Below are 19,763 nucleotides of genomic sequence, written 5' to 3'. Positions count from 1 at the left end.
TGTTAATGATAGACCTTTATATATATTTTAAATTATACAAAAATGTCAATGATAAAAATATCATTCATGTGTATGAAGATAGAAATATTTTAATTATAATATTATTTTATGTAGTTTAAAATGTATAAAAATGATAGATGTAGCATGATTCATTGCAAATTCTTTCCTGATTACGGCCAGGAACGTCAAATCTACTCATTTCCCTGCACTTTCCCGGCCCGCTGGCAGAAATGGGCCAGGCCGACGCCTTTATCTATGCTGCAGAGGTCCTCGGGCAGTGTGATGGACCAGGCTAGACCACCGTGCCAACTTGACATCCCTACGAAGGGGCAGTGATTAGACACCTAATCCTGTACAATTTTATGGTCTCTGAATTTACTTCTGCTACAACTAAACTGAAAGGTAATAATGGTTTTAATGGTTTAAGCAAGTGGTGCCGGAGGTGCCAGAGACGTTAACAATTGCGTGCTCCAGCCTACTCGAGGAGCTGGAGCACGAGCTCCAACTCCAACATGGAGCAAGCTCTCAAGGTTACAAATCCCTACCATTCTAGCGACTATTTGTGTATTAGTTCAATCACCAGTCAAACGTCAAATGCAATCAGTAACAACAAAAACCAAATCATTGATCAAAAATTACAGAAATTTTTGAAATCATCCAGTAACTCTTAACTCGCATCTGTCAACTCTGTATCCTCGGCCATTATAATCTCCATATCCCTGATATCCCTCTTTAATACATTGCCTAGCTTTGCAATCGCTTCTGTCTGCTGCTGTAAGACCTGCCCCAAAAAAATAATACAGCACTTAAAAACAAAAACATCGTGAAAAATACCCATTGATCTAGACTAAAACCAAATATGAAATATACCCCCCCCACTTTCCATGACAGACAATAGTTCTACGAACTTCAAAATTGGCAAGTGGAAACAAGATGTAAAATGAAACTAAAGAGGGTGTCCTCAATACACAAGGTTCCTAGCTTTCATTCTTGCATGCAATCTTATCCTTGCTTTGCAAAAAGGCTACTTCTACAACACAAAAACCTATAGCCTGCCAGTCACAAAGGAGGAACCTTACTATTGCTAACAAGGCTCACCCTCTATATATTTTTCTAATACCTACAAGTACTGATTAAAAATTTTCAAGCAATAAGAAATCATGGAATTCATGAATACTCAATATCTAGACTTAAAAATTTCAAGCATACTATTCCAAGAACCTTCTCCCTTACCACAGTAATCAGACAAGGAACAATGAGTTCCTTGCTAGAAAAAGAATAAGAAATATAGAAGCCTTTTCTATCTTCAAAGTTATAATGGAAAACATGTAGCAACTTTCTCTAAATTAGCTTAATTTTCACTAAACTTATGTTTAAAAACCATTGAACTTCTCTGAGTTTTGGACATTTATACCAAAGCAGCTTCATGTTTTTTTTTTCCCCCTTTTCCTTCTCTTCCAAAATCATTGCTATTAGAACAATTAGAACTGATATTCCAGAAGGAAGAACCAAAAGTACCAACTACGCAGATATAACAGCCATGTACCATTCCATCCTCAAGAATAGTCTTTTAAAACATTAGAACTTGATGTTTTATACTTGTTTTTAGTTTTGATGTTGAAAAACATTTGATTTTGATCCCAAAGTCATGAGTCAACTTTATGGTTTTCAAAAATCAATTTCAAATACTTTGTTAAAATGAAAATCAATCGAATTATATTCTTATACATACATGGAGATTTGCCCAAGCATATTTATGATCAAATCCCCTAAATTATATTCAAAAATTAATTTTGAACCATTGGTTAAAATGAAGCTAAATTTTTTCAAAGGCAAGAGACCATCTGTCGACCGGTTCTAGGAACCTGTCGACCGTTTTGGCATTTTGGACCAAACTGTCGATAGATTGATAGTGATTGTTGACCGTCATGCTTCTGGCTGTCAACCGATTGTCTTAGGGCTGTCGACCGATAGAGTGCTTGTTTTTTATGTTTTGCAATTTAGTTTGCATTTGTCGACCGTTTTGCTATGAGCTGTCGACTGACATAATGTATGTTGATGATTGATGTTTTTGCCTTTAATATATTTTTGATGATGAAAATTAATTGCATTTTGATAATGAAATTATTTTATCAATGGATATTATCTTGGTGCTCTAAATTAGTTTTATATGATCTATTAAGTACCGAAAATTAAAATCAATTTCATCATGCATTCCAATGTCAAAATATCTTGTGATAAATTTCTTTATGACATTTGGAATATTATGTTTTTATTTGATTAAAAATTGTATCAAAAATACTTCTAATAATTTTGGAGTGGAGAAAAAGTTTCAAAATAATTTTTTGATGTTTGCTACATTACTTTCCAATTGCTACAGTATTTTCCGATTGCTACAATATTTTGCTACAATAACTGTCGATCGATGCTCATGCATCTGTTGACCAACAGAATGTGATTTTGCATCTATCGACCGTTTTTATCCATCTGTCGACCAATGTTCTTCATCTGTCGACCGTTTCAGTCGCTGAAAGCCTCCAACGACTAGTTTTTCAAACTCTAAAGGTCACAAACAGCTATATTTATCTTGAAACTTTTGGGAGGCCTATAAATACATATCAAGAATGATCTAGAAGAGGCCAATGAATGGGAATAAAGTGAGCTTGCAAAATTTATTCATCTTCTCAATTGTGCTTGAGCTTTATTTTTCTCCCAAAAAGGCTTTGTGTATCATCTTGTAGAATTAGTTTCAAGCCTTTGTATCTTATTTTGAGACATTGTAACTAAAAGTGTATACTCTTAGAACTTCTCTATTATACATTTCTTATTTTCCCAGCTTGTATTGCTAGAGGACCTACATTGCATGTAGGAGGATTGTACCTAGCTTGATGCTAGAAGGCTTGCTAGTTTAAAGCAAAATGTTGTATTTTCCTAATCTTAGACTAAAGGGCCTACTTGGGTTCAAATAGGAGGTTATAATGGATTGGTTTACAAAATCCTTAGTAACGAGCTAAAGTAGTGGATTAAACTTGGTTTAAGTCAAACTACTATAAATCCTTGTGTTCACCTCTTGCTTATGCTTCTTGTTTCATTTATTATTTCAAGCATTTCAATAATCCTCACTTACATTATATTCTTATTTGTTCTGAAAAGATTTTAAATTTTCAGGCCAATTTTTAAATAACCCAATTCACCCCCCCTCTTGAGTGTGTGCCATAACATTTCAAACCTATCAGAACTTACCTCCTGCATATCAGAAAGACTCTGTTCATGTATTTTGGCTGCCCCTGGAAGATAAACGGAACCACCACCACCAGCATTTGCCTGGAAGCGTGCTATAGTGAGAAGATTCTGCACCCTCCTTGAAAGTTCTGCCCCAGAACCTTTCAACTGTATCGGCATCTGCTCGTCAGTATGATTCATTTTGACAAGCCAAGAAAATACCATGTGTTAAAACAGAAGGCAAGATATACCAACCTGCCTAGTTATTGCAGCCAACTTCTCGGCCAATTCAGCTTCTCCTTTCATTAAAGGCACCCTGCACCCTCTTCCCTCCAATGCCTCAATTATTCTCATAGCCTTTTCAACAAAACAACAAACATGTAAGAAAAACAAGAACAAGTGGCATGAATCAATTTTTCACATGAATGATCAAAAAGCACGCAGGAGACAGATGCGAGAAGTGGCAAATATGATAATACACGAGCATGGTGGAAATTCAAGTAGATGACAACAAAGCTATTCAAGCATACCATAGAAGTGTTCCCCAACCATGATGCTTAAACCATTTACAGCCTGTTTGGTTCACAGATAGAATAGTGATGGGATTAAAAAACAGTATCCAATGTTTGGCAAAGGAGGTATTATTTGAGGTCATAAGTATTTCATGTTTGCTGTGTGAAAATGTGAATGAGGTATTACTTGGCATTAAATGGAAAATGACCAAACTGCCCATTCACTGAAAGGAATGTATATTCATATAGTTATATATATAATTATATATACTATATTATATATATAATATAAAGGGATGGCTTTCATAGAGCAGTATTTGTTCTAAATGTGTCAACTTATACCCCACCCATTTTCCATCCCAAACATGGTATTACCATTTACCACTACAGATGGTATTACGTCCAAGTTATCCACAACCAAATGGGCCATTAAAGTGCACCGCATTCTGACAATTAACCCAACCAAGCAAACAAGACCTAGCTTCTTGTGAAACTACATTGATAGTTTATATCTACACTTAAAAGTACATTTAAGAGTTAATCCATTGTACTTAGAAAAAAAAAAGTTTATCCATTATGGAGCTAAATCCCACCCTTAATAGGCGCCTTTGAAGACCTTGCTCTTTCTGTCTCATTCTTTCTATCCAAGGAAGAGTGTCAGCTTGGAAGTGCCTTTGAAGCTGCAATACATGAAATTGAACATTACATATCCATGATGCATGTCAAAACACATGAAAACTGCATATGCACACAGAGTACCATTTTCACATTGTTTTGAATCATCTGCAATCTCTCAGCATCAGAGAGTATAACTTCATCCTGAAGCTGCACCAGCCAAATATAACAAATCATTATATAATTATAGAACAACTTTCTATCAGAACAATTAAAAAATCCATTTATCATGAATGTCAGGTCATCAAGATCAATGTCAACCTAAAAATATTTGTGGGATATCAGGTCAGCAAGACCAACAAGGTACCTAAACTTGAATAATTAAGGAGCTGCAACCTTCATGTCCACTAACACAGGCAGAACAAGGAACTTCCCCAATGCCGAAGGTTAAAATGGAAGATCCCCACTGAGGGATTCCTTTAACTAGACATGAATAAACTAACTAGACAATGGATCTGTCAACTAATCAGATTGGATCTCAATCCAATCAAGCTCTGATCCTGATTCATTTGTTCATAGTCATGATTCAACGCATAGATCCAATAGAATTTGATCCAATAGATTCAATTGCTAATCAAATCTTATCTAGTCAGATTCAGATCTAACAGATCCAATCCATACATCCTTTTTTATTTTTTGAGAATTTGATGGTGTTGTATGTTTTACCTTATATTTTACTTTGTTATGCTTCAGTGCTAGGACTGAAGATGAGAGAGACTGGAAATAAAAGTTCCCAAAACAAAGCAGTTTCAAAATTTGAAAATAGATAACCATGTGGTTAAAAAATTTTGTTATGCTCTGAAACCCCCCCCTCTTCCCGCATCACTCTAGAGAGAAAGGGGAGAGAGGTAGAGATGTCAAAAGAGCCGGGCCGGCCCACGGGCTTTTTAACCGGGACAGGCCAGGCCATTTACTAAAAGGGCCGGGCCCAGTCCGGCCCCTTTTGCTGTGGGTAGGACCCGACCCACAGCCCCCCTGTAGGGGGGCTGGGTCGGGTCGGGCCGGGCCAACCCAGCCCATGGGCCTAGCGGGCTTGTGGGCCTTAGCCCACAGGGCCTAGCGGGTCGGGCCAGGCCCGACCCCTTTTTCTTTTTTAAAATAATTTTTTTAAAAAATAATACATATATAAATATCAAAATAATGCATATATAAAAATTATTTTTTTTCTTTTTTTTTTTTAAACAATTTTATGACTTTATATTTCAAAATTCTATATGCCTTGTAAATTTTCTTATGAATTGATATGAAAAAGAATGCACATATAAAAAGGAGAATGTTTATTTATAATTTAAATATATAAAAAATTTAGCTTAGAAATTTTAAATATATTGATGATTATTATTTATATATATTGCGAAATGTAAATTTTTTAGCATCCAATATCAATAATTAATAAAAAATAACATAGTTAAAAAAATAAATGAGCAAGGAACGTTGGGAATATATAAGATCCCAATGGGCCGGGCCCAGTGGGCCTCATGAGCCCGGCCCATAAGGTCCCAACGGGTCGGACTGTGGGCCCAAATTCTTTGGCCCGGCCTGGCCCGTTTGAACAGTGATGGGCCAGGCCATAGCCGGGCCCATCCCGGGCTGGGCCGCCCGGCCCTTTTGACATCTCTAGGGAGAGGGAAGGGGAGGGGACCTGAAAATTAAGCCATTGCAAAAAGTAAACAATTCTAAAATTCCGGATCAATTATCCAAAAAGATGAGTTCTTGAGAATGTTAGTCACAAATTAGGGCAGAATAATTATAGTAGATAAGTACTTTTGGCATTTTATGCAATTGTAAAATTCCTTTAAAAGTCAAAACAGGAACTTTTCTCAAATGACAAATCATCCATGTTTGTAACACAAAGTATCAACAAAGGACCAAAATGTGAAAAATATACGCATAATTAAGATGACAGCACAATAATAGATATGCAACTATACAAGAAAAGACAATTAGAAATACAATTGCTTGTACTTAGGTCAAAGTGGCTCCTACTAAGAATAAAATATGTGAGGTACAATTAAAGATAATATGATCATGAAAAAATAAGGCCTATAGATGTTCCTATGAAGAGATAGATGACATAAAAGAAGTTTTGAAACAAAAGAAGTAGGGAAAGACTAAGAAAAACTCGGTGAAAATCTTAGGCAATACATAGGTTATAATGACCTTACAAAAAGTATTGCCATAGATAAAAATGATAAAGTATTAGTAACTTGATTAGTTGTATTGAATATATTAAGACTTGAAATGTTTGTTGTTGTTATGGGTTACATGAAAAAATAATCAAGTATTAGTACATTGATTATCTTGTAATCTAAAACAATTGTATGTACTAAAAATATGCATAACCAACTACTAGGACCGTTTAGGTTAAGATAAAAATCAATATATAGTAGAGACCATAATTATCAGATTGTTTTTACTTCCATGTGTTTAACATACACCTCAAAAGAAAATTGGGATCAAATTAAGAATTTTTAGAACAAAGAGATCCATGTGGCCTTTCTAATCATCTTGATATTCAAATGAGCCCTTCAATTTACCCAAAACCTGAATGGTAAAGATATCATTTGACACTTGAGTGGCATTATCCTAACCAATCAACATGCAAATAGAAGGGGAAAAAATAAACCATGCATGAAGCAAATACATGAGCATATCATCAACAACAATCACAAGCCTCAATCCCACTAGGTTGGGTCAGCTATATAAAATCTAGATCTCCAATGAAATCTAACCATGGCCATATCTTTTATAAGACTATTATATCTTGTGCCATGTCTAAGGGTGTCTCATCAAGTTCTCATTGGTCTCCTTTCCCTCTTTTGCTACAAATTTTCTCCATTTCATCCGCTCACCTCATAGGTGCTTCCATTGGTCTTCTTCTTGCATGTCCAAACCATTTTAATAACAACTTCCTCATCTTATCCTCATAGGCAGCACTCCAACCTTATTACATTAGATCTTGTATGGCCACACATCAACCATAACAATACATGTGCATATTATATTTGTAAAAAATACAGTGGATATGGCGAATTAACTCCCCAAACAATGAAGAATCTCCTTATTAATACGTTTCAAATTGCAACCCTAGACAATAGCATAAATGAGCAAACAAGTATAAGATACAAATACAGTGTTGAAATTATCTTGAGATAGGATTTGTAGATCAAAACCAAAACTCAACAAATTTTAGATTTAGGACCCATCTTGTTCTCTCTATGGATCTATTTCTCAAGTTTACTTCATTACCTCCCTTTAGTAGCTATAGACAAAATTCACATAACAATAGTAAAAAAGTACCTTCAGGCGTTGAGAAAGATCTTTGAAACCCTGAACAAGCTGAGGCCAAAGGCGTTCCCGGTTAGAACTATCCATGCCCTCTAGCTTCCCCATTGCTTCTGCCCACATGATCTGGTGATGTAAACTATTTTCCAAACTTAGCAACATAAGCCACAAAAATAAATCCATAAACTTCTAAGATGTGAAGGAATTAACAAACAGAAGCTTAGTTAGTCAACTCACATCTGATACACCAGCAGGCTTTATCCTAAATTGTTGTTCAGTTACGCTGAATAATAAATGCTGAGAAACCAACAAAAAAATCCAATAAACCTCTGAGTCCCCTGTGCTCATTTTGGTTGCAAGAAGACTTAAAAAAGTATTCAAACAAAAATATCAAAAAGGATAACAAATAAGATGAGCGTTAGTCCAAGTTGAACACCTAAACTACGATCTTACTTGATGAAACTAAAAGGTATGGTTATGAATCAACAATGTGAATTCATATTCAGGATAACATAGCCAGCTAGTAGAATAGCATCCTTAACCCAACACATACTTCAGTCAACCTTAACTGCTACTGTCAAATTCAAGACTAAAAATAGTTTGGAAGGGCATTTCTAGATTGTTTTCGTTCTACAACCAATTTTTAGGGAACGAATTTACCTCATTAGCATCACAAGTTGGGTGATAACATTGAAATGATTGGATATTGATACCCAAAGTGCTCAACTCATCCAATTTTAGTTAAGGGGGTGTCCTTGATATACGTAAGGGTGGTTAACCCAAAAAGGTCAATGTTGCTCAACCAAGTAACACTCCCAACGCAGTGAAGTAATTTTTTCTTTGTTCTGAAGTTACATAAACGACTCATAAAATTCATTATCTATTTTCTTCTTAATTGTTTGATAACTTTTTTTGTTAGTAAGCAAAGCAAGAGAAGATTATTGCGAGTTAACTAACTAGTTCAGAGAAAAAGGAAGACGAGATTAAACCTTAAAAGCGTACTTAGGGTTTCCAGGATCCTCCTTATAAGCATCAACAATGGCCTACAAGAAAACAACGAATAAATAACTCAGCGCCAAAAATTTCAAACAGAAAACTAGGGTTGATTATATCAGAGATCTTAGGGGTCAGATGGAAGAACTTTACTACCTGGATGTCGCGATCGGCGAGAGAGAAGGGAAGAGGAGCCACGGGGGCCATCTGAGTGGTCAACTGAGTCTGAGCATTTGCAAAAGGAGTAGCAGTGGACGGTGCTGGGGCGCTGAATGGGGTGGAGAAGCCGAATAGGCTGGGGGTCTGTTGCTGTTGTTGTTGGTGGTGGGGTTGAAACAGTGAGGTTTGCGGTTGCTGTTGTTGTTGTTGTTGTGAAAATGGAGTTGAGAAGAGCGACGTGCCGAAGCCGGTGGCGAAGGCCGGCGTCGATGGGGTGCCGAAGGCTGGAGTAGAGGAAGGAGTTCCGAATGCTGGCATGGAGGAAGAGGCTCCGAAGGCCGGCGTGGAGGAGGGAGTTCCGAATGCTGGGGTTACCGACGGCGTCCCGAAGGCCGACGACGACGCCTGAACTCCGAACATTTTAGCTTTCAGAACAGAGCAGAGCAGAGCAGAGCAGAGAGAGAAGTAAAACCCTAGAGCGAGAGAGAATGACGCCCAATTGCCGCCATTTTCAATGTCAGCAGGGAATTAAGAGCGTGATGCTTCAATCTTTCCTCTCTTGCCCCTTCTGTCTTGAAGCACAATTAATTATTCTTTTCCAATTTAAACAAATAAAAATAATACTTGATCAAGTTTACAGTTTTGTTTTTAAGCCATAGTTTTTACAAAATTAAATTAAACTAATTAAAAACAAAGAAGCTTATAGTAAAATTCATAATTAATTACTTATTTTTGCACTAGAATAACGAAAAACACACTATAATATAATTTACTACAATAACAAAAAAACACAATATAACACAATAATAATATAGTTTTATAAGACAAACCAACCGTAACATTAAGGGTTTTTTTTTTAAATTAACTCAAATCATATTCTATTTTTTATTAAAAAGGTAAAACTGTCATTTATTATTTATCATCCTTTTATTCTATTTATTTTTATTACTTTCTGAAATAAAAAGAAATATTTTATATTCATTTTTTTCAACTCTTCTTTTTTGGCTCCATTTTTTTTTATTACTTTCTCCCAAATAAACCTTCAAAATAATGTTATTTTTTTCATTTTATTTTATTCCATTCGGTTATATTTTTTAATGTTAACATAATATTTACAGACAGTTCCAAATACCAGAAAAATTGTTGTTTTAAGTTATTTTTGAGTATTAAATAATAAAATATTTTTAATTAAAAAAAAAAAAAAACTCAACCTCAACCTCAGGAGGAAATCATAAAATGGGGGAAAAAATGAAGATGAGGGATGAGCATATAAAATTGCTGGTCGAGTGATTTATTAAGTTTTCGTTGTTGATCTAAATGGGCACACGACCAATGTGTTCAATTTTTAATTTTCAATTAAAATAAGAAATGACAAAAAATCTACAGCTTTGTCAAGATCAGATCATAAATTAAAATTAAAATTGAACAAATGGGCTCTCAAGAGTGAGAAACAAAAAAGGCACTCATTCATTCAATTGAAACTAACTGAAACCACCGAAACACAATATACTCTTAACATAGAGTAATAGCATAACAACTGAAGCAGAATGATCTAAAATCCAGTGATCATTATAGCAAAAACAGACAGCTGAATATCAATGGTGAGAATAGGAACCATACTAGTTTCAACCCAAACCGCCCAGCAAAGTAACTAACATAAGCCGCCGTCCTAATATCATATTTCACTTTTTAAACAGAAACGCAGCTTAGCTTAGCTTATTTATGCCTTGATCGTGACACTGCACAAGCACAACCCAGATGGCTTTATCCTAGAAGTCTGCCATTCGGAGCCCGGAGATGCATTAGGATCATATAACAGGGTGTGATAACCAGGGCCTTCCTCTAGCGAGAATAACAAGAGCTTCCCGTCCAGTATCCCAAACCGAAAACCAATTCTCAAGCTTCCCGTAACAGGAATAGGCACCATCTTCCATGTATTGTCCTCTGCATTGAAGATTGTTAGTTTCCGCTGATTCTTCCACTCCATACAAAATAGCTGCTTCCCCAGCACAGCATGAGCGGTAACCATGACACACCCGTTTTTCATTTCACACCAAGAGTGTCTTTCTGGGTTATACACATCAACACACTTTGAGTTTCCAATTGTGAAGCTTGACCTTCCACCCATAACGTAAAGCTTCCCCTCAAACCCACAGGCAAAGCAGCCCCATCTTGGACGGCGAAGACTATCAATTAAAGTCCACTTGTTGTCATCAGGATTGTACACCTCGGCACTGGACAGAGACTCCCCCTCTGTCCCATAGCCCCCGACTGCATAAACCATACCATTAACTTCAGCACAAGCAAAGTCGTAACGCGCCACATTCATGTTTGTTACTTTGCTCCACCTGCAATTGTACAAGAATATTGCACATTGTTGGGAGGATAGCTACTTGAAAAAAAAAAAAACAAATTCTTGCAAGGTTCACCTTTTCTTTTTATTTTACTTTTTTTTGGGGGGGGAGGGGTGCCTCAGAAATTCTTTTAGTTTTTTACAAACTAATATCTAGGAATAAAAATGACAAGAAGGAAACAATAGTCAGATATGATTTAGTCACACCATAACAAATGGATGATGCTTGCATATAGAAACTATTTATGGCATCTAACAATCCCTAAAAATGAGATGGCTGATATGATTTAGTCAGATATGATTTTCTTCATTACGGTTGGAGATGGCTGATTGATTAAATGGAGCCACTAAATGGAGGACAAAACCAAAAAATGGTTATAAATATAGAACATCATCAACAACAACAACAACCAAGCGATAATCCCACTGAATGAGGCCAGCTAAATATATTTTAGTTTGGTAATCATTGTATCTAGAATTTATATTACAAGATCCAATCAATTATACACTGGTTGTGGGCTACCTAACAGTCCAAACAAGAAGAGCAAGAAGATTTTTCTATTATTTGGGTGGGTGGGGGTTCAAGCAAAAATCAAAGCTCTATTGCAGGCCTACACTCACCAAGACCTTCAGTGACTTATTTCTCCTTTTCTCTGGGTTTTACAAATGATTCTAGGAAGCCAACATGATCTCAGAACAAAATGAAACTATTAGGTGAAGAATAGTCTTGTTAACTTAAATCTACACCGTTCTCAAGTGAAAATAACACAGCTAACACCCAATTCTACCGTGAATTTTACAAAGCCTCGGTCTCAGAATTTACCTAATGGGAGGTCCCAATTGATAAGCTTGCACATAAAGTGTAAAAACATGTTATAATGTGAGCAGACTACTAAAGATAAATGTCCAAAAACCTCTATCCATGAAAACGGAGCACTACAGGCCACAATGACCTTTGCTTAACTTCAAGTAAAACAGATTGAACAGTTGGATCCTAGGAAAAAAAAAAAAAAAAGCATAAGCATGGTAAATATGCACGCATGTACACATGAGTTGTGGTAAACATACCCATTGAGGCAAGAATCATACTGGTAAACATCTGCAGAGGCATGCCCGGTTCCATCTTTCATTGAGTAGCCAGCCATGACAAGAAGTTTGCCATTAAGAACTACTACCCCAAAACCAGCCTTGACAGGGCCAGGCATTGGTGGGACTTCTCTATGTTTTTGTCCCAGACAATCCAAAACCTCCCAGCAGCTCCCCTTACCTTCACTATCCATAGTGAGGACATAGAGCCACTCCTCAAGCATGCCAGAAAGTTTCCGAACAGTGATGAATTCTTTGCTTTGTATAAATGACCTCCACCGTTTGCAGACACCACCCATAGCCGGGAAGTTGGAACGAGGGACAAGAGCAAGGCAATACTTTGCCACATCATCAGGGAGACCAGGTAAGATGGGACTGAGAAATTCATCAGTGATCTGAGAAGTTGAAAATGGATTGCTTTTTGTATGAGTTGTGGTTTCCTGTTGGACAGAATCGGTGAAACACATACTTGATTCTGCCAGTCTCTTCTTTCGACAAACAAGACCAGGCATTTTCTAGATTGTAGAGCTACCCAAAAGCTGATAGGCTGATGCAACTCCCATGGGTGAACAAATAATTCTCTCAAAAGCAAATATCAACAAACCAATGCCACCATTTGACTAGAGAAATTCGTGATATCCTTCACATATAGAGATTTCACCAGACCAAGGCATGAAAGATGTTGCAGAACGTATCGCTTCAGCTGTAAATAGGGATGACTTTCTATGTGTTGTCCAGTCTGATTCAAATTCCATGCCAGTTGTCCTGTTTCTATGTTGGTCGTTCTTAGTTGTCCTGCCAAAGGTAAAGCTGATTTCTACTTTGCTTGAATTATTTCTTCCCCCGCACATTGCAGAAATGTCTGCATAAGTTATACAAAGTTGAAGCCACCCAATTTGCAAACAGGAGAAGGAATAACGTAAACTAACGATCAGAGTAGAAAAAAGTAGAAAACATTGCGGAAAAAGACATAGAGCAATACCACGCAAGGCCATAGAACTGGACAAGTTTAGCCCCCTGTAACCTCCATTTTGTTCAAGTGACCGGTCACAGTCAATAATCACCTATAACAACAAAATTTATCTCACCAGTAAGTTGAATGTTATGGCTTGTAGATAAAGAGTTCTATGATTTACTATCACGCACCATATTGGTAAGAGGCTATAACTGACTCCTCTGGAATCAGTGGTCAAACATCCCTAAGCGTGACCCTAGACAAAGGTTTCTGCGTGCTTACCTGGTAGCTAGTGCTCATAGGTTGTAGAGTATTGCATATACCTCATGTATTTACCTAGTGCACACTTGAAAGGTAGTAGCTGCGACTTCTCGTTGTTATCAAAAATACACGCTCCATATTCAAAACAATTGAAGAAAGTTGGAGATTTAACTGTCTTTAACAAGTACGGTTCAACAACTAGGCACGCCAATATGGAAGCTGCCTACAAGTTCTTTGTATTTGAGAAAAATAAAGTCTAAAATCAGTCCAAGTAAGCGATAACTTGAAGTTGGCGGGAAAATGGATAAAATAATCAGATGGAAATTCCAAGTAAGCGATAACTTGAAGTTGGCATGAAAATGGATAAAATAATCAGATGGAAATTCCAAGCAACCGCATAAGTTCAATCGTTTTAAACGACTTAACCAATTTCTTAAAGGCCGAAAAACAAGTTCACACTTCAGCTACCCACCAAACCCACCCACCCACCCCCAAATAAGGGGGAAAAAGAAACCATTTGTATACGCAAGGAATAGAAGAAAGGGGAAAGTTAGAGAAGCAAATGACCAATAGATCTGCTCAATTGCATTGTGCACATCAGACTTACTAAAAATGAACAGAATAACATAAGGGCGAAAAGCGTCGAGTAACAAACTGGAATTCAGAAAACCTAAACTGGTCCCAGAAGAACGAACACTTGAGATGTATGGCTACCAGCTGAGATTTACAAGCCAAACGTTAACGGATCCGTTAGATTTTTTTATAGGCGGCAAATGAATCGAAAACAAAATTGCCTGTAAGCTAAGTAACAAGTTCTTCTAACGTCGAAGTCAGAGATTGATTGATTGATTGTCTCAGTTAAACTGATTAAAATCAATAAATCGACAAAAGAAACAAAATAAAAGGGCAGATCATGTTATATTCAAATAGGGCGAATCTCAGCCTATACCAAGAACAAATGTTTCCCCGGAAAGCTCCCGGAAGCCATCTTTGTTTCTAGCAAACAAAAACTTGGCTGATTTGAGTATGTGTAAGAAGTGAACCGTCTGTAAAATAGGAGCGTCAAAAATTTACTAAAAATACCAAAAGGTTCAAACTCTACGTGTATATTACGGATATAAGCGGCGATCTAGTGAAACAACACAACAACCAGATTCACTCTTAGCAAGCCCAAAAACGGCGGTTTCGAGTCTCGAAACAGAGAGAGGGACAGAGATCGGAGAAGCTTTCCGAGTTACCTGAGAAATAGGTGAATCGGCGAAGAGCTTCTTCGTGAATCGAAAACGAACAGAGAAAGACGCGTGTAATTAAGGGCTGGGGCAAGTCGTGTGAGCCCGCCCGGGATGAGGATTTATAGAAAGGGCGGTCGACACAGTGAATAAAATAATAAATAATAATAAATTAAAAAGCGCCAGACGCTGCTAACTAAAGTCCAAGCCAAGACCCCATCTGCCAGCCATCAATCAGGATGAGGCTCCAGCCTCCCGCAGATCCACTGATAAGGAAAGCGACGGAGAATTGTTTTTTCCCCCCAGTCGAGGGAATTATTTCTAGGCAATTACTTTACCGGGGCATCTTTTTATGTACTCAGAATTAGTGGGTATTTTGTCACGCGTCGGAAGTCGTTGCTATTATGGAAAGGGGGGAAATTGGGAATAATCATGCGATAGGACAAAGTTCGATTGAAATCATTTCAGCCCTTCATCACTAACTATATCAGTGAAGAAAAGAGAGTCGAAGTCAAAGTGAAGTAAATTTGTAGTTGAACTCGCTGACTGAGTGTTTGGTGCAAGGCCAATTTTTTGATTTGGTTGGTTTGAGGCCAATTTTTTGGACGTGTGACTGATTGTATGACGCCCACAAGCGCAGCTTCTTGTGTGGTGGAATGCAGAGAGTGCCGGGGAACCTTAGAATGTGAGGCGTCATCATTCGAGTGGTAGTCTATCTCAACCCCAACGGAAGAATCCATTTCGGCCGGTACTCTCACTCAACTGTGTGGTTCGTCATCAACCCACCAATCTAGGACGTTGGATCTGTCTCTCTCTTTTCATTTGATTTATGTGTATATATATTTGATTTATTGTTTTTTTTTCATTTTAAAAAGGCAATACTTTGGTAGATTTTTTTTAATTCAAATTAGCATTAAAAGGGAGTGTTATTTACCACTACAAGCAGTTGTTAATTGTCATCTCAATGATGAAATGGCCTTCATTGCTTTGGACAAGACTTTGTGCTGATTTACAACTCATCGTCGTCGGGGCGGCATATAAAATGAGCGCCTTCGCTTAGGATTAGCGGCTGACATTTGCCGGCACTGCTGTCCAAAGCAGGCATCGTCAGTTGCAGATCAGGGAAGAATATCTCAACCAAAAAGGGTCAATTGGCAAATCATTAGGATTGCAATCATTATGATTAGATATTAGATATTTACTAAACACGCCCACACATGCTCTTATCATTTTTGCCTCCTTTCTATTTTTCACTTCTACCTACTAACTTAGAAAAAAAGTGTGAAAATAGGCCTAAATGTATATTGTATAAAAATAGAAACAAAAAATATTTTCGATAAGAAATGAAAATATGATAATGAATATTTTTTTAAAAAAATAGACATAAATAGAGTATGAAATAAGAATGAAAAATGTTTCAAAAACGAAAAAACTATTCCTATTAAGTGTTTTGGTATAACATAGGCCTAAATTAAAGAATCAATTTGAAAGAGAAGTATATATAGAAAATGGATTGATTTAGTTGTTGGTAATAAATGAGGGCCTTACCTTATTCATGGCATGGCATAGTATGTCACCTGTCTTGCCCCCAGGGCGTAGCACGTGTGGTTGCGGGACGGTAGATTGGTGCCAAGGATCCAGGTTCGAACTTGGCCAGTTGCAGCGTGGGATTTCTACTCCTCTGGGGTGGGGTTCTTGTGGGCAGTTAGTACTGAATCTCCCGTTGACCGTGGCCCGCGTGTACCTGATTAACCTCCCTCTTAGTGTGGGGTAATCGGGGACCTTTAAGATGAGAAATTTTACCTTTTGGTCCAAGCATGCCATCTGTCTTGTCATTTATTTATTTGTTTGTTTATTTATTTTTGTAATCCATGACATTAATGATAATATATATGTACATGGAAGCCTGTTGACAATGACGGTGAGCCACGTCACCAAAAAGACTGTGGATACTGTTTACTGCTTATCTATTTGGGGGATACGTTCGGGCGCTGTTTGGATTTTGTGTAAAGGGAAGAAAAATTAATTCAGAAAATTAAAGGAAAATGAATAAGAGCGTAAGAATTATTTTCAAAACAAATTAAAGAAATATGAAAAAGGAAGCCGTGTCTTTCCGGTTGCTCTCTGTTCGAGTGTGCTCCCTTTCTTTTCTGCTCCGTTCTTCGGAATCCAAACACGGCTTTAGCCATGCTTACTAGGTTCCACAAGGAAGCCTCCCAATAACATTATTTTGCGTAAATTTTTTATTTTAAAATTCTGTACAAAATTTGGTTCTGCTCTTACCCAATTCAAGAATGTTCCTTTCGACCTAAAGAATTGTCAAACGAGGAGATTTTTTATAACGTTGAAGCTAATTTTGGTGAACAAATGTGAGAGGTGACACCTTCAAACACTCCGATGATGAAATGAGTAAGAGATTTAGTTGACAAAGTATCTATAAAATAAAATAAATCTATCTTGGGTTGTGATCATGGTGGCTTATATAGAGGGAAAAAGAGATTTCTTGACATGTAAGTTGACCTTAGGTGTTGTAGCGGGATGAAATGGAGATATTCAACGTCGATGAGACTTTCTGACAAAAGTATGGTGCCAACAAGATCTTCATTAAATGCTCCATTGAACATTAATAAAATTTATAGTAGACGCATAAGTGTTGCAGGCACAGAAATAATGATGATCACTATTGACAAGTATGGGACCGAAAGGTCAATAGAGGTCTTAGATCTCCATTAGATCGGACCCGATTGGGCCAATACAGTCCAAAGAATTTTTTTTTATTTTTTTTTAATTTACAAATCTAAAAGCCTCTACAGTTTTCACTTGGAGAATTCTCTCTCTTTCTATAAATTACATATCTACCTACAACAACCATTGTAACATGAACTAAGTAAGCCATCACTCCAAAAGATGAGCCCATAACACATTGTACACCATAACAACATAACAAATCACAAAGTGCCCTCCTAAGTCTTGAACTCAAGATTCTAACATCGTCCTAGCAACCAATTAGTTTGTTAGTAAGGTAATGTTTGTTAATTAAAATATAAATTAAAAAAATAAAAAATAAAAAATATTATAAATTTTTATCTTTTTTAATGTATTTGTTAAATTTATTTGTCGACTCTTCAAAAAAAAAATTACGTGACTTCTTATCTGATATTTTTCAAATATGTTTATCTCTCCCCCCTCTCCCGACCCTCTCTAGATAAACATATTATAAATTTTATAGATAAGAAAAAATAACATATACATCTTCTAGTACATTTTAAAAAATTTAATAAATTATTTAATAAAAATTTTGTAATGTTTTTCAGATTTATTTTGACGATTCTATATGTTAATCCGAAAAGTATTCAAATCTTATCTAACTCATTTTAACAAACGTTACCTAAGTAAAGAAGTTATAATAGTTTCTTATTAGGAAACTAAATACTTTTATACACATACTTATAGCACAAATAAATTTTGAGTTATTGTAAGTGGTTAATAAATTTACTTATTACACACAGTAAAAATGGGATAATTATGATGTCTAGCTGTTAGAACTTAGAAAAAGATAAAAGCATATTTTTTATGCTTAATTATTTCTACTTCTAAGTTACTTCATTTGTCATTTTCGGAGTGCTTGGCCTAAATAAATAAAATAGTCACATTTTAGGGTTAAGAAAAACATTTCTCCTTGCAAAGTTGACTTAACCCCCCGGTTGTGTTATCAGCTTGAGTATTTGCAAACACCACGCAAATGGACGGCTATTCTTAATTGTACGTTTGAAACAATCATCAAACTAATTTACTTGCAATTACAAAAATATCTACAATTAATACATAAGGTTTACATAGGATTTTCTGTAAAAAATTAATTAATGTGCTGATCCATATATATATATATATGTAATTAATATGATTGGTCAACATGTAACGCCTTTTGATTAATGGCTCTTGGTGTTCCAGTGAGGCAGCTCCCAATCCCAATGCCCATTAGAATACAAAACAATATCAAAGTGTAGATTGGAATATTAACAATTACGTACCGTCCAACCAAATAAAGGAATAAAATCGAGCTAGCTAGCTGCCAAGTTTGAAAGAGTCATTTGTGGTGGCCACATGCCCACCTCATACATGAATTAATTAATTAATTGATTCCCACATTGCTTCCATTATATTTGGAGTCCAACCAGTCGGAACAAAGTAAGTAGAAAGGGAGATAAATCAGCAATTGGGTTACATTTTTAATTAAAGGGTCTTCCTGTAGTGATTTTGAATCAAAGTTGAAGGAAGGGAACGGTAACGGATGTTTGTGAGAGGAATCCACTGATGTAATGTCGGCGTGTACCTTTGCATCTAAGCAAACGTGGCAAATATTCATAATTATCGTCCCAGCAGCATCATCGCAAGATCACTGCCATACATCCCCCACGGACATAACGGACTGGTAAAGTAGGAGAGGCAATAAGATACTTTTTCATAGAGTATTGGGGTTATCGATTTCTGAAGTTTTCATGCCATTAGAAGGGGTCAGTTAAACGTCTAACCCAAGTGTGTATAAGCTTATTAGCATCCGAATTTATTTGGAGGGTATATCAGAGAAAAAGGTTACCCATCCTGAAGATTAATAGGATAACAAGTTTGGATACCTTAGGATAATTAAAAAAAAAAAATCATTGCCATACATTGAGGGGAATACGTGACAGATGTACCATGTCCAGCTAGTTTGCTCTTTACAGGATCATTTTTCATTTTTCATGTGTGACACTCCATTATGGGCTATTTGTTGATTGTTGTTTGGAATTTTTTTGGCGGCCTTAATATTTTGGTCAGGTAACTACTTGTTTGGTCTTCTAATTTTTAAACAAATTTAGAAATCTTTTTAAATTTTAAATTATGAACCAAAGAAACCACATTTGGACCATGTTGGAATTGTGGGGATTAAAAGAAAAAGGAGGGTACAAAGAGTGAAGGGGAAACAAAATCCCCTCACTTAGGCCATACATCTAAATTGTATGACAATAGATGTAACGACCGTGAAGTAGATC

At 36.5% G+C, this 19,763-nt stretch overlaps 2 protein-coding genes across 5 annotated transcripts; both read right to left on the bottom strand.

The window, feature by feature from the left end:
• Window positions 1-396: 396 nt before the first annotated feature.
• LOC127809115 (nuclear pore complex protein NUP54) lies at window positions 397-9,398 on the bottom strand. Its single transcript, XM_052347805.1, has 9 exons — window positions 8,844-9,398; window positions 8,684-8,737; window positions 7,932-7,991; window positions 7,710-7,820; window positions 4,494-4,559; window positions 4,328-4,414; window positions 3,478-3,579; window positions 3,244-3,390; window positions 397-781 (listed from the first exon to the last, which is right to left on the bottom strand). The coding sequence occupies exons 1-9, from the start codon at window positions 9,264-9,266 to the stop codon at window positions 668-670; spliced, it is 1,164 nt and encodes a 387-aa protein (XP_052203765.1). The 5' UTR covers window positions 9,267-9,398; the 3' UTR covers window positions 397-667.
• An 892-nt stretch (window positions 9,399-10,290) lies between these two features.
• Window positions 10,291-14,890, bottom strand: LOC127810143 (F-box/kelch-repeat protein At1g67480). Of its 4 annotated transcripts, XM_052349422.1 has the most exons (5): window positions 14,740-14,880; window positions 13,577-13,733; window positions 13,268-13,349; window positions 12,268-13,147; window positions 10,291-11,194 (listed from the first exon to the last, which is right to left on the bottom strand). In XM_052349422.1, exons 4-5 carry the CDS (start codon window positions 12,795-12,797, stop codon window positions 10,567-10,569), a joined length of 1,158 nt encoding a protein of 385 aa, XP_052205382.1. In that variant the 5' UTR covers window positions 12,798-13,147; window positions 13,268-13,349; window positions 13,577-13,733; window positions 14,740-14,880; the 3' UTR covers window positions 10,291-10,566. The 4 variants fall into 4 exon arrangements, with proteins under 4 accessions (XP_052205382.1, XP_052205381.1, XP_052205384.1 ...); XM_052349421.1 differs by lacking the exon at window positions 13,577-13,733 and having other exon boundaries at window positions 14,740-14,890; XM_052349424.1 differs by lacking the exon at window positions 14,740-14,880 and having other exon boundaries at window positions 13,564-14,723.
• Between the last annotated feature and the right edge of the window lie 4,873 nt (window positions 14,891-19,763).

Source organism: Diospyros lotus, chromosome 9 (assembly GCF_014633365.1).
Source record: "Diospyros lotus cultivar Yz01 chromosome 9, ASM1463336v1, whole genome shotgun sequence".
In the NCBI taxonomy this organism is placed as follows: Eukaryota; Viridiplantae; Streptophyta; class Magnoliopsida; order Ericales; family Ebenaceae; genus Diospyros; species Diospyros lotus.
This window is presented reverse-complemented; position numbering and strand designations above follow the sequence as displayed.

Coding starts and splice junctions, on each gene's coding strand:
- LOC127809115 (XM_052347805.1), bottom strand. CDS start 9,266: ATGTTCGGAGTTCAGGCGTCGTCGTCGGCCTTCGGGACGCCGTCGGTA. Junction 7,992..8,683: donor ACCCTAAGTACGCTTTTAAG/GTTTAATCTCGT, acceptor TTGGTTTCTCAG/CATTTATTATTCAGCGTAAC. Junction 4,560..7,709: donor ATCTTTCTCAACGCCTGAAG/GTACTTTTTTAC, acceptor TGGCTGGTGCAG/CTTCAGGATGAAGTTATACT.
- LOC127810143 (XM_052349421.1), bottom strand. CDS start 12,797: ATGCCTGGTCTTGTTTGTCGAAAGAAGAGACTGGCAGAATCAAGTATG. Junction 11,195..12,267: donor TATGATTCTTGCCTCAATGG/GTATGTTTACCA, acceptor GTACAATTGCAG/GTGGAGCAAAGTAACAAACA.